At 34.8% G+C, this 15673-nt stretch overlaps 1 protein-coding gene across 18 annotated transcripts in view; it reads left to right on the forward strand.

Moving 5' to 3' along the window:
- MBD5 (methyl-CpG binding domain protein 5) overlaps positions 1–15673 on the forward strand; it is a 498386-nt gene that overhangs the window by 446933 nt on the left and 35780 nt on the right. For all 18 annotated transcript variants that reach the window (XR_010149749.1, XR_010149748.1, XR_010149747.1 and 15 more), the window contains one exon: positions 3282–5402. Coding sequence is in view for 15 of the 18 variants with exons in the window: in XM_054679015.2 (XP_054534990.1) it covers positions 3282–5402 (2121 nt within the window). In the remaining 3 variants the exon portion in view is untranslated. The remainder of the gene's footprint in view (positions 1–3281; positions 5403–15673) is intronic.

Raw genomic sequence — 15673 nt, forward strand, 5'->3', positions numbered from 1 at the left:
CAAGTCTTTTTCAATTTTTCATGACATTGAAATTTTTGAAGATTCTAGGCCAACTTTGCACGATGTTCCTCAGTTTGGATTTTCCTCATATTTATGTTCAGGCTAAACACATTTTGCTAGGAATACTGCATAGATGATGTTAGCTCCTCATCATTAGACACATAATGTCAGTTTATCCCATTTTGATAACATTGTTTGATTGCTTAGTTAAAATTATGTCCATTTGATTTTCCCATTATTGAAGTACCCTTTTCCCTTTATGATTAATGTGTACTCTGTGGAATTATACTTTGGGACTGAGGAACTTCTTTTTGTAAGGGATAGAATATGAATGCTCTCTAAAATATTATAATCTAATGTTTGAATATTAATTCAGAATAAAATATGGCTAAACACTGAAGCATTTGTTTATGAGGGATTATTGATACTTTCCCATGGAACTCTGAAAAATAGGGATGATGAGTATATCTGTAGTGATCAGAGAAAGCTTTATGGCAGAACTGAGATTTGGACCAGTCTTAGAAAATAGTAGGATTTAGACACATAAGAGGGATAGGAAAAACCTTCTCCATAATGAGTGTAGCATAATAAGGGATGTTGTAGAAACTGACTTGAATAGAAGATTAGACCGATGTAGGTAAATTGGGGCCAAATTATTGATTGCTTTGGATACAAAGAAGAACAGTTGCCATGTCATGCAGGTAATTAAAGATTCACACTTAGAATTCATGTGAAGAGGTATAACTATGTTTTCATTGTTGCATATTACCGTGGACATATTCTTACCTGTGCTTGCTCTCACATCACATATCATACAGATTTACCAGTTTCTACAGAGTCTGCCTATTGCCTTTCTAAAGACCCTGGCAGAATCTAGATTTCACTTCTTTGTCATACCTATACATACAAGTTTAATTATTGAAATTAAAGGTAAATATTTAACTAGCACAGGTAGTAATAGGTACACCTCCATTCCCTTTTAAAATGATACTCTTTATGGGATTGATTACTTTTCCTAGCTTCAGACATAGCATTTATTTTAGTTTCCTAATTTTAAACTATATTATCATAAGGTTGAGATTTGAATAATTAAAAGTTCAGAAGACTGACTTAGTAGTTTTTCACCTCCCATTATTTAAATACATAAGCATCTGTTTCTGTTTATTCTTTTGGAAGGTACTGTTTATTCTTTTGAAAGCACTTGATGGGTGCCTAGCATTTCCACTTGCCAACTCTATAACAAAACATCAGCCTGACTTTTGTTTATTTTGTATTTCAGTTACTTTTAAAATGGTAACTATTTTCCCCCAAGTTTGGAAGAAATTTTTTCTGAACCACAGTTATTATCTAAATTCTGTTAGTTGAATATAAAAATTCCAGTGTCTGTATTTTTAATCACTGAACTGTAGATAATTATATAAATACATTGATACCCAAGAAAAAATGCAAGTAGGTTGTTTTGTCACTAAAGAGAACATGGTCAGTCGTAAGATAATGCTAATGACGTTAATGTTCTCACTATATGCCAAGCACAGTGCACAAAATATTAATGTTTTTCATTTTGTTCCTTTAATTACAAACTTTAAAAATCTCTTTTTAACAAGAAAATAAGCTTCAGTTGAGTTTATCTACTGCAATTCTCTCATATCATTGGATCTCAACTTTTCGTGTATTATATCCAGAAATCATTCTATCAAAGAACCTCTACCATGATAAAATCAGAAATTCCACATTTTCCAAGAAAAACAAATGTTCACAGCATTCTCTTACTAATTGAATGTGCTCTATGTAGATTTATTTGGACCCCAGGTTGAGAACCACTATCTCAGTAATTGTTATGATATGATTTGACCTGTATAGTGTCTAGCAGATAGGAAAAAATATATTTAATCTTAAATGTGTAATTATCCATTTAAGTAAGTGTACCTATTATTGCAAATGAATGTAACTCTACTTGCTAATATAAGTCTCAAAATAGGTATGGCAGGATGTATAGTTTGAATGGTGCCATTCTCATCTCCTATGCCTGTAACAGACTCACTGGCATTTTCTCATGGAGCCCAGCTAGAGTTCAGCTTCCTTTCCAACACAGCTTTCTAAGCAGCTACCACCAATTGGTGGGAATTGGCATATGAAACAAATTTTACTTGCCATTTTCATTTTAAAAGGCATAACTTTATAAAATAGTTAGATATCGTAAGGGGCTAAAAAACCGAAACCTAGAATTCTGATGTGATAGAATGAAAATTCTGTATGATAAGTCTGCTTGCTTTTGTTGCCTGTATTCTGTCTGATCTCCAGAAAAACTGAAGGGATTCCAAAAAGCCAGAGAAGGAGAAATGCACTCATGTAAAAAGAGAATATGCAATTGGAGCCCAGTACTGAAGGTTTTAGCACTTCAACTAAATTTTACATAAGAAACCTATCCTAATAAAAGAATTGAAGTCTGTGGCCATACCACCCTGAATATACCCAATTGTCTAATGAAAGAATTGCAGTCTTTTACCTAAGTTGAGGTAAAAGGGTGTGGCTGTTTTTACAATAATGACTAATTAAGGGCAAAGAAATTACAGTGTTAGAAACATGATGTGAAACTAAGCATGGGTTAGTTTGCAATATCACTGCATTTATTCTTCTTATTACTCCCATTATAAAAGATTTGGAATCCCATTAGACAGAAATCAAGTCTTACTCTCATAGTGAAAATGTTGGGATAAGGAAATATTATGGTATCTGTTCTGAGAAGGTTGCAGTAAGATAACAAACATTTTTTTATAAGGGTGAACATTTTGTGGTGAAAATGGCAATTCATTTAAATCACCCAAGAAAATATTATGCCACACAAATCACAATTTTCTATTGTAACTGCATTCTTAAAAATTCTAAATCCAACAAAATAGTAATATCACCATTTCCATCTGGACTGCCAGTCTTGATTTTGTATATTCTAAATATTATTAGAATGGCTAATGTCATTATGTATTGCTTTAGATGCCCATGTTTTCTCAACAGATAAAGAGTAAATAAGCATAATGAGCAGTTACTGAGAACCTTTGGTGAACAAAGGGAAAATAATGTACATTTTTTAAATCAAATTTAAAATAGTATTAATATATAGAACTATTTTTAATTGCATAGAATCACAGCTTTTATTTACAGATTCCTATTTCCAGATGCCCATCCTCCCTCTCCCTTCCTGATTTCCTCCATTCCTTCCTTCCCTCCCACCACAAAAGAGTTTGAGACTGTTAACAGAATTCTTTTTTTCTCTTTCACATCAGATGCAACTCCAGTAGTACCTTCTCGGGCAGCAACTCCAAGATCAGTAAGAAATAAGTCTCATGAAGGAATTACAAATTCTGTAATGCCTGAATGTAAGAATCCTTTCAAGTTAATGATTGGATCATCAAATGCCATGGGAAGGCTATATGTACAAGAACTGCCTGGAAGCCAACAACAAGAACTCCACCCTGTCTACCCCCGACAGAGATTGGGCAGCAGTGAACATGGACAGAAATCTCCATTCTGTGGCAGCCATGGAGGCCTGCCCAGCCCAGCGTCATCAGGTTCCCAGATATATGGAGATGGTTCAATCTCTCCAAGGACTGACCCACTTGGAAGTCCTGATGTTTTCACAAGAAATAATCCTGGTTTTCATGGAGCTCCCAATTCTAGTCCTATTCACCTGAATAGGACTCCTCTTTCTCCACCTTCAGTAATGCTACATGGTTCTCCTGTACAGTCATCCTGTGCAATGGCTGGAAGGACTAATATACCTCTTTCCCCAACCTTGACTACAAAGAGTCCAGTAATGAAAAAACCAATGTGTAGTTTTTCAGCTAATATGGAAATACCACGAGCAATGTTCCACCACAAACCACCCCAAGGCCCACCTCCCCCTCCTCCACCTTCTTGTGCTCTTCAGAAAAAGCCATTAACATCTGAGAAAGATCCACTTGGCATTCTTGACCCTATTCCTAGTAAACCAGTGAATCAGAACCCTGTTATCATTAATCCAACCAGTTTCCATTCAAATGTCCACTCTCAGGTACCTATGATGAATGTAAGCATGCCTCCTGCTGTTGTTCCTTTGCCAAGTAATCTCCCATTGCCAACTGTAAAACCTGGTCACATGAATCATGGGAGTCATGTACAAAGAGTTCAGCATTCAGCTTCAACCTCCCTGTCCCCTTCTCCAGTGACATCCCCCGTGCACATGATGGGGACTGGAATTGGAAGGATTGAGGCATCGCCCCAAAGATCACGCTCATCTTCCACATCATCAGATCATGGAAATTTCATGATGCCACCTGTAGGACCCCAGGCCACTTGTAGTGGTATTAAGGTCCCACCCAGGTCACCAAGGTCAACAATAGGGTCCCCAAGGCCATCAATGCCATCAAGCCCTTCTACCAAGTCCGATGGACATCATCAGTACAAGGATATCCCTAACCCATTAATTGCTGGAATAAGTAATGTACTAAATACCCCAAGCAGTGCAGCTTTTCCTACTGCATCTGCCGGAAGTAGTTCTGTAAAGAGTCAGCCTGGTTTGCTGGGAATGCCTTTAAATCAGATCTTGAACCAGCACAATGCTGCCTCCTTTCCAGCAAGTAGTTTACTCTCAGCAGCAGCCAAAGCACAGCTAGCAAATCAAAACAAACTTGCTGGTAACAACAGTAGCAGCAGTAGCAATTCTGGAGCGGTTGCCGGCAGTGGCAACACTGAAGGACATAGCACTTTAAACACCATGTTCCCTCCTACTGCCAACATGCTTCTCCCAACAGGTGAAGGGCAAAGTGGTCGAGCAGCACTAAGAGATAAGCTGATGTCTCAGCAAAAAGACTCATTGCGGAAAAGAAAACAACCACCTACGACAGTGTTGAGTTTGCTCAGACAGTCTCAAATGGATAGTTCTGCAGTTCCTAAACCTGGACCTGACTTGCTAAGGAAGCAGGGTCAGGGTTCATTTCCCATCAGTTCAATGTCTCAGTTACTACAGTCTATGAGTTGTCAAAGCTCTCACTTGAGTAGCAATAGTACCCCGGGTTGTGGGGCCTCAAATACTGCTTTGCCTTGCTCTGCTAACCAGCTGCATTTTACAGATCCCAGTATGAACTCTAGTGTTCTTCAGAACATACCTTTAAGAGGGGAAGCCGTGCACTGCCACAATGCAAACACTAACTTTGTTCACAGTAACAGTCCAGTCCCCAACCACCATCTTGCAGGTTTAATAAATCAGATTCAGGCTAGCGGGAACTGTGGGATGCTCAGTCAGTCGGGCATGGCTTTAGGAAATTCCTTACATCCCAATCCACCTCAGCCAAGAATTTCAACGTCCTCCACTCCAGTGATACCAAACAGCATTGTTAGCAGCTATAATCAAACAAGTTCTGAAGCAGGTATGGTTTTATTAGAAAAAAGTACCCAAAGGTACTAAACTTTTCTACTTTTTAAAAAATTTGTACCAAAATATTTATTATGATAAGAAATGATCCTTTCCCCATTGTGAAATTCTCTTCATTTCTTTAGTATTTATAATTTTATTTACAGAATGCTAGGGATTTGTCTATTGGGAAGATTAACAGCTAAGAGGATTTCATGTGTTTCCATTATTTGTTGTCAATCTGTGTCATTTTGAATATTGTTCGACTTTCACTTGGTTTTATAACCATTGGACTCCAAACTGCAAAATAAGCCATACAAGGCAGGGTTTCCTGGTTTGTGAGACATGTCCTTGGTCTATGCCAATATAAAAGCCATCTCCCTAGCTTTTGTTTGTATTCAGGTAAATGAAGTTTATCTTGGAAAAATCCAAAAAGGCAAAAATAAATGGATTTTTTTTCTTGCTGCTGAACAGAAGTAGGTGAATGGATAGGAAAAGGTAACTAGAAGTTGTACGAAGTAGAAAGCTGTCTTCTAATGTGTTTTCTTATCCTAGTTTGCTATCCTTATTATTTGTTTGAGAAAACTCAAAAATGGATATTGGCTACTCCCTTTTTAAAAAAAAGCTAATAATTTAAGTTTTCTAATAAAAAAAAAGGCTTGAAAACCTGATTTCCAGAATTTTTAATCTTGAAATTGTTTTTTGAGTTTCTTGTAGAACTAAACCATTTTTATCATTGACATTAAGGTTTTGAACCCAAATCTATTGTATCTTTTCATCCACCATTAAGGAAACAAATTTATTTAAAAGCAGGCATATTAGAAAAAGACCTGTATTTTGTGCAATACAGTCCTCAGAAATTGTTATAAAAACTGTACAGAAGCACCTAAGAGGTAAATGTGTTGAGGCATCAGAAAATTTGACTATGAAAACATTATTCAACACTAATGATTTATGAGAAATGACAAGGAGGAAATAAAAGATGGTTGTAAAGACATTATTGTTCACTATGAAAACAGTGTGCTATGAAAACCAGATTGCTACTGGAAATGAGAAAACTGCTGAGGTTTTTAATAATAAGCTAGTGTGTAGGTATAATACCATCATGCTGGAAAAGCATTCTAACCCACATGTCTTTGTTGCTGATAGTAAAAGCGTTTTCCTTCCTAGTGTTGCCATTTACACCTGCCGTCCTTCACATCTTGTGTTATGTGTTATGTTTTGATGTCACTATTTAATGAAGAACTATTCAATGATCTCTTATGTTAAATATATATATGGTTTAGAAGATATTTGAAATTATTAGTGCCTTCTTGATATTCTTAGTTTAAAGAATCTCATGAAACTTTATGTTTTATGTGTCTAACAGTATACTTATCCCGTAGGGGACTTCCAGCTTTTCACTCACTCATCATATTTCTTTTTAGATAACTCGACACAAATGAAAATTTTATTTTATGTATTTAGCAGAAAAGTCACACAAAGTTCATAACTATTTAAAAGTACACCATATTTATTGAGCATACCTTAAATAATTTTGATGGGACATTTTTAGTCTCACTGTATTATACAGTTTTGATACCCCCTACCTCAGTTTACTTCATTTCAGGTCTGAGTTCATGTGCAAAGTGTATGTATTTCATTGATGTATTTCAATTCATCTATAATGGAAAAGACCAACATTTACTTATATTCTTGTTTCTTCTGATGGTCAAGTTTAGACTTATTTAATACTGTTTTGGTCATTTATTTTTTTTGTTTCATGTATCTTTGTAATACATCTGACCTGTACTGTTACTGCTGGGGGTGTCAAAGCATATAGGTTAAAAATTTATTAGTGTCAGAAAAGTGTGAGCATATAAATAGCTAAAAAGGATAAGGATACATGTCTAGAAATGATATGAATATGACCAACTAGTGTAAACTAACAGGAAGTATGTGCTTAATAAAAATCTAAGTAGAATTTTTAAAGTATTAAACCTAATAAAATTAAATACTAATTAACGTGCATAGGTCTGATGTGCAGCTGGTTATGAAAACGGATTGATTTACTAATGAACATAACTCTTTCGATGAGCTAAATATTGAAGCAGTCTCTAATGCCATGTTTCTTTTTGCCATGTAGTGAACTGTGTCAACTGAATGTACCATCACTGTAATTGCCTAGCCTAAATATCTGTTTACACTGACATTTATTCATTCATCAAATAACCGTTGAGCCTTAAAGGTAGGCATTCAGAATGAGACAGTAAATGATAGTCACAGCTTTCCCTCTAGGAGTGTTACTGAGTATTTCTATGATACCAGAAAGACATTAGAAGAAAACCACATTTTATTCTTAAAATGTTGCTATAGCTATCTATCGTCAAGTACCTTTTATGTACCAGGTGATTTCCCTATATTATTTCTAATCTGTGCAGTTTTCTAAAGTATAAAGTATTCTTGTTCAATTTTACAGATCAGGAGCCTGAGGCTAAAAAAACTTAAGTAACTGTTCCGTATCATACATAACTGAATCAGGATTTGAACTGAGGTTCATCTGATTCTAAAATCCATTTTCCTCCCAGCTGCATAAATTCTTCGTCTGAAACATTTAGTGCTCAAAAGTATTGTGTTCCCTTTCAAAATCTTTTAAAATGTTCAATAGATAATAAATTAAATCACATTAATGCATGTTAAAAGCCACATTTGTTAACTATTGATATACTTCAGATGAAAGTCAGTTATTTTTGCCAATATTATAGCAAATAATGACTAGAATTTTTACGTCAGTGCAGAAGAAGAAATACCCAAAATGTCAAGAAAACTGCCCCTTATTAGTGAATCACATTTGGTGACCTTTCTTTTAATTAATTATCACCTCACTCAAATTAGAATGGGTTTCCTAGTAGGTGACGTGTCAGTAGGCCTTTAAAAGAGATGTAGATGCTAGTCATGTCATTCCAAGCATGGTAGCACAGTGAGGATGAAAAAAACCAACAGGTAACATGGTCCAACTGTACTCTGTGGTTACAGAGCTTAGATACAACTCAGGTGACCTCTTGCTCAATCCAGTGCCTTTTTCCACTCTTCTAAGTAAAAGTTCAAAAATATTACATTAAGACATTAACAAGATAAGAAATAACTTTCTCTGAAAAATGCTTAGTTCCATTGGTAATCTATTTTTAAATCTTCTTTTAAGGAGAGTCTTCCTATGCAAAACAATCCAAATATTGATTTTTAGGCCTATATGTGAATTCTATGGGATGCATTTAAAACATGCAACTTAAGCATGGGAATTGAAGGCAAAGATAGTAACAAAATCAGATAAAAGATATTAAATACTTTGAAGAATTTCTAAAGCTTATGAATATACAAGGCTTTATTAATTCTACTTTGTGTTTTCAAGTTGCCTTTCCACTAAAGCTTCAAAATACTTTGCATTTTAAAGTTTACAGTTTTCCACTGGCTTTTTCAATATCAAATTACAGATAAAGTTTAATATTTCCATGTAACAGATTTAGAAACTGACCAGTAGGATACTTGGTGACATTCCTCAAGTTGTAAAGCAAATCTCTGTTGGATCTGGCAGCCAAATCCCAAAGTTCCCAATTCTCAGTCCAAACACTCAAACTGCCAAATGCAGGTATGTTCTGGAAATCCATCAGTAGTAGACATTTAAAGCAACTTTCCATTTTTAAAGAGAGATGCATTTCAGCATGTGAGTAGCTATAGCACATGTCCTATAATATTATGACTTAAGGAAGACTCCAAAATCAAGTGCCCTTGCCTGGCAAACTTCAAAATGCCCAGGCCTCTTTAGTCCTCTGACTACTGCACACCTGCTTACCAGATAACAAAAACACATGCCAGTAACCCAAGCCTCTGCAGAGGACTTAGCCCTGTTAGTATCCACACAATGACCCATCCATTCCTTTGCCCTGCAGTTTTTCACGATTTTCAAAGAAGGAAAAAGATTTAGATTATTCTGCCAACATGCTTATTAGCAACCCTACCTTCTTCCAATATGATAAAGTCACTAAGTCATTCAACACAACATAACTTTTTTCACTTTAAAATGACTTTTATGTTCTCTTATTTTTTCCTAAAAAAAAAAAACAAAACATTTAATCAGCTCTTTTAAACACATGAAAATTTAATCCTCTGAGGGGACACAGTATGGGTTTGTGCCAGAAGAGAAAATAATTCAAACATTTATTTGCCTTAACTCTTAAAGATATACATGACAAGAATATAAATAAGCCTACAAATAAATAAATGTTCTTGAGTATTTATATACTTATATTTTTTTAACTGCAAAAGAAAGTTTTCTTTCAGCACAAAATACATTTGATTGAAACTCAGGACAGCCATTAATATGGTAGGTATAAGACAATGGAATAGTGAGACCACAAAAGAACACTTTGGGTAAAAGACTACAAAGTAATGAGTTTGGTTTTTATGTCCTGTTTGTTCATTTGTTCTTGGAACATAGCAGTAAAGAAAATAAAGGGAGTTGTCATCCCTGTTTTTTCTAGATGAAGCTACAGGGGCAGAAAGATTAAGGGATAAAAATGCTCAAGGGTGGATTATACTATAAAGTATCCTTCTCAGGAGATGAGAGATTTGTATAGAAATAATTCAGTGTTATATAGATTAATGTAGACTGAAGAAAGAGGAAGAGCCTCCTTGAAGGCTGTGACTGAATAAATATGAGTTGCTAGTGAAAGTATTTTCACTCAAATTTTTAAATGCTTCGATTTTATCCCCCAATCAGATGCACAAAGTTTGTAGTTTAAAAATTGTCATCTGCACTTGTTTTTTAACCAAACAACAGAACTATACTAAATTCTGGATTGTGTGATTAAAAATCTATGTCTATTATTTTAGTAAATTTTTGCAAAATGAGCCATTTATTCTTTGCTGTAAGATATTCTTAATATAGTCAATGTCTTGTTGTTTAAGAAGGTCTCCTAATATCAGGGTTTCACCACTTATTTTGTTTACTTATTCCAGGTTTAACGTTTCCTTGTATTTAAAAAAAAAAAAAGGAGTTAAAATATGTTCAGCTGTAGACGTTGAGTCTATGTAATCAAAGGTGATAACAGAACTCAGAGTGGTGATATGTTTGCTGATTCAGTGATCTATTTTGTACCTTTCAAGAAATAAATTGTCCCAGTGTGCAAATTGGGAGAATTTTATTCCATTACCACACATTGAGCTCACTTATAAAGCCACTAGAAATCCTTCAGTTCTCTAGAAGATGCCTAAGCTACTATTTACTAAAATCAAGTGGTCCAAAAAACATTTACACAGTTGCAAAACGTACCCAGATTCTATGGAGTAATGTTAATTCTACAATGTTTGAGTCATAAAAATAATGCTAAAAAATATTCCTATGATGTCATCAAAATGGATTTCATTTTTTCATGCATGTAGTACTAAATAATTCAAATCATAAATAAAATTCTTACCTTCTAGGAACTTCTATCAAACAACATTAATGCCAGCCAAGCCAAGAGTAAAGTAAAAATTATTTCTAAGCCTTATACTACTTGCAAATTCAAAGTAACAACTCACCTTTTTACAGATTAAAAGTGGAGCTAGACAACAGAAGTCTGAAGGAGTTGCTGAGGTATTCCTGGGGTTGGAGTTAGTCCAGGGAAGTCCGGATTATCTATCCAAGACCCATGGGCACAGGTATAAGAGAGAGTATTCATCACAGATATACTAGAGCAGGGCTCCTGTGCTGCATAACTCCACAGGGACCCCTTTCTCAATGTAGCCTGATAAATATGCTCCCTAGAGCACAGCTCCATAGACCATCTCCTACAGAGTTGAGCAACTCAGAGGCCTGATCCTAAAGCAGTATTTTTCAGCTTTTTAAAATTCTTCCCACAATAGGAAATTAACTTGCATTACAGTCCATTAGACATACATTTATAATGTGTAACAAAAAGTTTCATGAAACAAATACTTATTACATGTAATAACTTCTGATTTTTTATCCCATTCTATTTTATCTTATTCTATTTGGTATTTTTTAATAACAGCCATGACTCACTGAAATGATTTTAATCACTCACAAAACAGATCATGACCTAGCACTCACGTATATAAGCTAACAGAAAGAGCTTCCACAAAATACTACCCTAGCTGTGCATTGTTCTTTACATTTCCTTTTCTATTTCATTTATCAAAAATATACTAGTTGGGGCATACTAAATTGATGTTGCACCCCACTAATAGATCTCAATAATGTTTCAGAATATCCATGAGGTAATTAATTCAGCAAATATTTATTGAGCACCTAGGATGTGCTAGGCACTGTTTTAGCACTGCAGATAAAATGGTACAGTAGAAGAATACAAAGCTAAGCATATTCATAATCTAGAAACTTAGCCTGCTCTGCTCATTAAACAAAATGAGATAAGACTTCCAATTGGAATATTGATGAAGTGTTTTAACTATTAGGTACTGTAGCGCATATTCAGAGAACAGAAATTATACCAGCAAGAGACTTATACTCTTTTCTCTACATTTGTTTTCTCACAAATATTAAGAAAAATGTGATCAAAGAGGAATTTTTTTTAAAAAACCCTATTACTTGAGTAAACTGAAAAATCCCAAGCATTTTAAAGTTAATTCCAACAGTTTTCAGAGTAACTATATGTGTTAAGAAAGGAAACAAAACATTATGGGGAGGGGGGAAGAAAAAAAACAAACTCTTTTTCTGACTCCATCACCACCACAAGACTGAAAAGACTGATCCCCTTGATAGTCATAACTACACAGACATCATATTCCAAGATTCAAGCTGCATCCCTTCTACTGCTCTTTTCTCCTCCCCATCCTCTTGGCCCTGTTGAGTGTGGAGAGCATTTCCTCAGATACTGCCATAGCTCCCTTTCCCATCTTCTCTACCTTCTCCTAAGTCCTTTGGTTTAGGGCCCCTTTCTCCCTCCCTTGAATAGAACAAAGTAGCCTCTAGTCCCTAAGATTTCGTTTCTATTGCTGCTAAAAGAATGTTAATTTATATCAGAATCCAGAGCACAAAGATAGAGATTTGATATGTTTTTGTAAATACACATTACCATTCCCTCTTACTAAAACTTGAGAAAATAAAGTCTCGTAGAAAGATCTAGTATTCTCATAAAAGTTATCTTTCAATTTATTATTGTTATCATTAAAAATCGGTCCTTTAAATATAAAGGAGAAAATTTACTATTTCAATGGGATTGAAAAGTGAATTATATTTATTAGACTCACTAAGCCATGATATTTTCTCTTATCTACACGCATCCATTTTTATTAAGGATTACCATTGTCCCTGTTTGCAATGCAAGTACACTTACCAAAGCAAATGATAAAGGTCAGATGGTGAAGGCATACACATTCTATATGACTTATTTCTTGGGTTCTTGAATTTTATAGATAAAAATCAGTGTTTGGACTTATTAATTTAGAAAAGGTTTCTTAGCATAAAGTAGTATTTGTTCAAAATTAGAGCTAAACAAAATGGTATAAGGAGGTTTTAAAAATACTTCATTGGTCTCTTTGATATGAGCTTTATATCCTATCTTGTACACATCCAAAGACGTGTATAACAATATTATTAATATTTAAGAGACAGCCATGTAAGAGTTTAGCACAATACAAACAATGACCAGGAAGAAGAGAAATGAATCAAAAGAGGTAGACATTAACTTTGTTTTGAAAAGTAGTTTTAAAAATGAGACAGATAAAACATGTCAAGGATTAAATTAATATTAGGAAAATATCCTTTAAAATTTACTCGTGCTATCATGTACACACACATATGCATATACATATATCATGAATTATAAATGTGTGCAGAATACTGTTTACATACAGAAATTTGTCTGGGGCAGGCACAGTGGCTCACGCCTGAAATCCCAGCACTTTGGGAGGCTGAGGCAGGTGGATCACAAGGTCAGGAGTTCGAGACCAGCCTGGACAATACGGTGAAACCTGTCTGTACTAAAAATACAAAAGTTAGCCGGGCGTGCCTCCGGAGGCTGAGGCAGGAGAATCACTTGAACCCAGGAGGCGGAGGTTGCAGTGAGCCAAGATCACATCACTGCACTCCAGCCTGGGCAACAGAGTGAGACTCCATCTCAAAAAGAAAAGAAAAGAAACCTGGCCTACTGGGCAAGCTACCACTGTCATTTCCTCATTGGACTAGACTGTCTTAATCTCTGGGTGTCTAAGCATGAGATCTCGCACCAAAGTTTGTTTAGGTGGCCTTCCAGTCTTCTCTCCTACTCTTGAAAAGCAACAGAGACAATGAGAAAAAGAAAGTATGCCAGTTCATGGTGCTGCTGGCCAGTGTGAAATAATCATTTTTTCCCAGTAAAGGACTTCTCCAGCTTACTAACTTGTTCCAGGATCTCAGCTGCCTTTTGGTTATTTAACTGGTAAACATGTAATGAATAATTTGCTTCTTAAAAATCTCAGCGACTGTCCTTTTTATTCGATTAAGCACAAAATATCTTGGCTACAAAAACAAAACAAAACAAAAAAAAAGCTTTAACAAAACATTTTTCCCCACGGTTTAACAGACCATAGGGTTTTTGTGCAGAACTATGAAATACGTTCACCAGAGAGTGTCTATTCAAGATTAAGTGGTTCAGAAATAAGCAATTTCCAAATTTTCCTCCATCTATAAAATTTCATACAAATTCAGGGTCCTCTTTGAATGACTGTAAGCATGAATGAGTAACTTTAAGAACTCAGAGTAATTTGAGATAGACCTCTCCCTCTATGGGGTGATTTCAACTTCTTGAAATATCTGGAAGCCTTCTTAGGTAATTTGTCATCCTGCACCCATCTCCTTTCCAATGTCCCTTATCTCCTGGCATTGGACTAATACACTGGAGAGTTCATTTTCACTTTCTCCACAAACGGGTGGTATTCTTTCCCTTTGTCCACAAACACACCAACACATAGCATCAAACTACCTACTTCTAAACGTTGAGTGCAAGTTTTATGATTTTACAATCTTTTTAATACTAACAAATATTTTTTGAATACCGATCATGTGACAGAGACTGTATTAGGTCTTGGAAATACAGTGATAAATAAGAAATGATTTTTGTCTTTAATGGTTTAGAAAGATGATTTCAAATGTCTTCACTGCTTATCTAAGGCAGCAGGTTCAACCATGGGTAGGAGGAGCCGGAAGCATAGGGAAACCTCACAATATTTTCAGTCATATTTCTTTGTTTTGGGGAAGCACAGGACTCTTCATTACCTTCCATCTACTTTATTATGTCTTTGTTGTTTTTTTTTTATCATCTTGCTTCTGCATAGAGGCCCTTTATATTTCCTTTTCATCTCTCAAATTCCAGACCAAATATTATACCACTTGACTAGTTTTCCCTGACATGTTCAGTTTTATAGTGGTCTCCTTATTATACACCTGTTATACCTCTTAGCATATTGCCTTATAGTTATACTAGCAATATAAGAAATGAGCTTTACATTTTTCTAGTTCATAATAAACTCTGAATAAATATATATTTGAGAGAAGAAAAAGACAGAGAGATTTCTGTGTTTCTTTCTTTACCTAAACTCTTAGTTCCTTTAGGAAAGAACAAGGTTTTTTTAAAAATTTTTATTTTCATGGTTCTATTCTATTATCCAGCAGAGTACACCTGTTTGTTGTATAGATTTGTTGAAAATTAAAGAAAAATTTAAAAAACTATACCTTCATCTTTGTACTACATTTAAGAAGCTTGTGTTATTCACCACTTTCTTGATGGTAAGGCAAAAATACACCCAGAGTATCTATACTTCGCTTCTTCTAATTCTTCAATAATATTTAGATATTTAGAGCTTTTATGTTATCCCAAAATGGCTACTTCCTTGAATCATAAATGTGGATACTTGTCTGTTGCAAAATAAAGATTAAAATTATAATAATCTCTAAGGAACGCCTTCATCTACAAAGCCTTGCCATGTACACTCTAGAGCATTTTGAAAATGTGTTCTCCCTTTGGTTAGAGAAATTGTGATCTCTACATCTAAATATGTCATTATTATTTAGCAGAGAGAAAAACTTGCCACAGATAGTGCCACAAGTAGTGATTACCAGTAAATTAGACTTTTTATTTAAACTCTTAAAAATATTTGTAAAGGTTTAATAAAAGTTTTAAAAAAATTAAAAAGATGGTGTCCAAATGGAAATAATCCATACTATCTATGGAAATAGCAGCAAGATTTAAGAAGCAGTTAAATGTTTAAGGTTTTGATTATTTTGTAACAAATCTGAATTAGTATTTAAAG

Source organism: Pan troglodytes, chromosome 13 (assembly GCF_028858775.2).
Source record: "Pan troglodytes isolate AG18354 chromosome 13, NHGRI_mPanTro3-v2.0_pri, whole genome shotgun sequence".
Classification (NCBI taxonomy): domain Eukaryota; kingdom Metazoa; phylum Chordata; class Mammalia; order Primates; family Hominidae; genus Pan; species Pan troglodytes.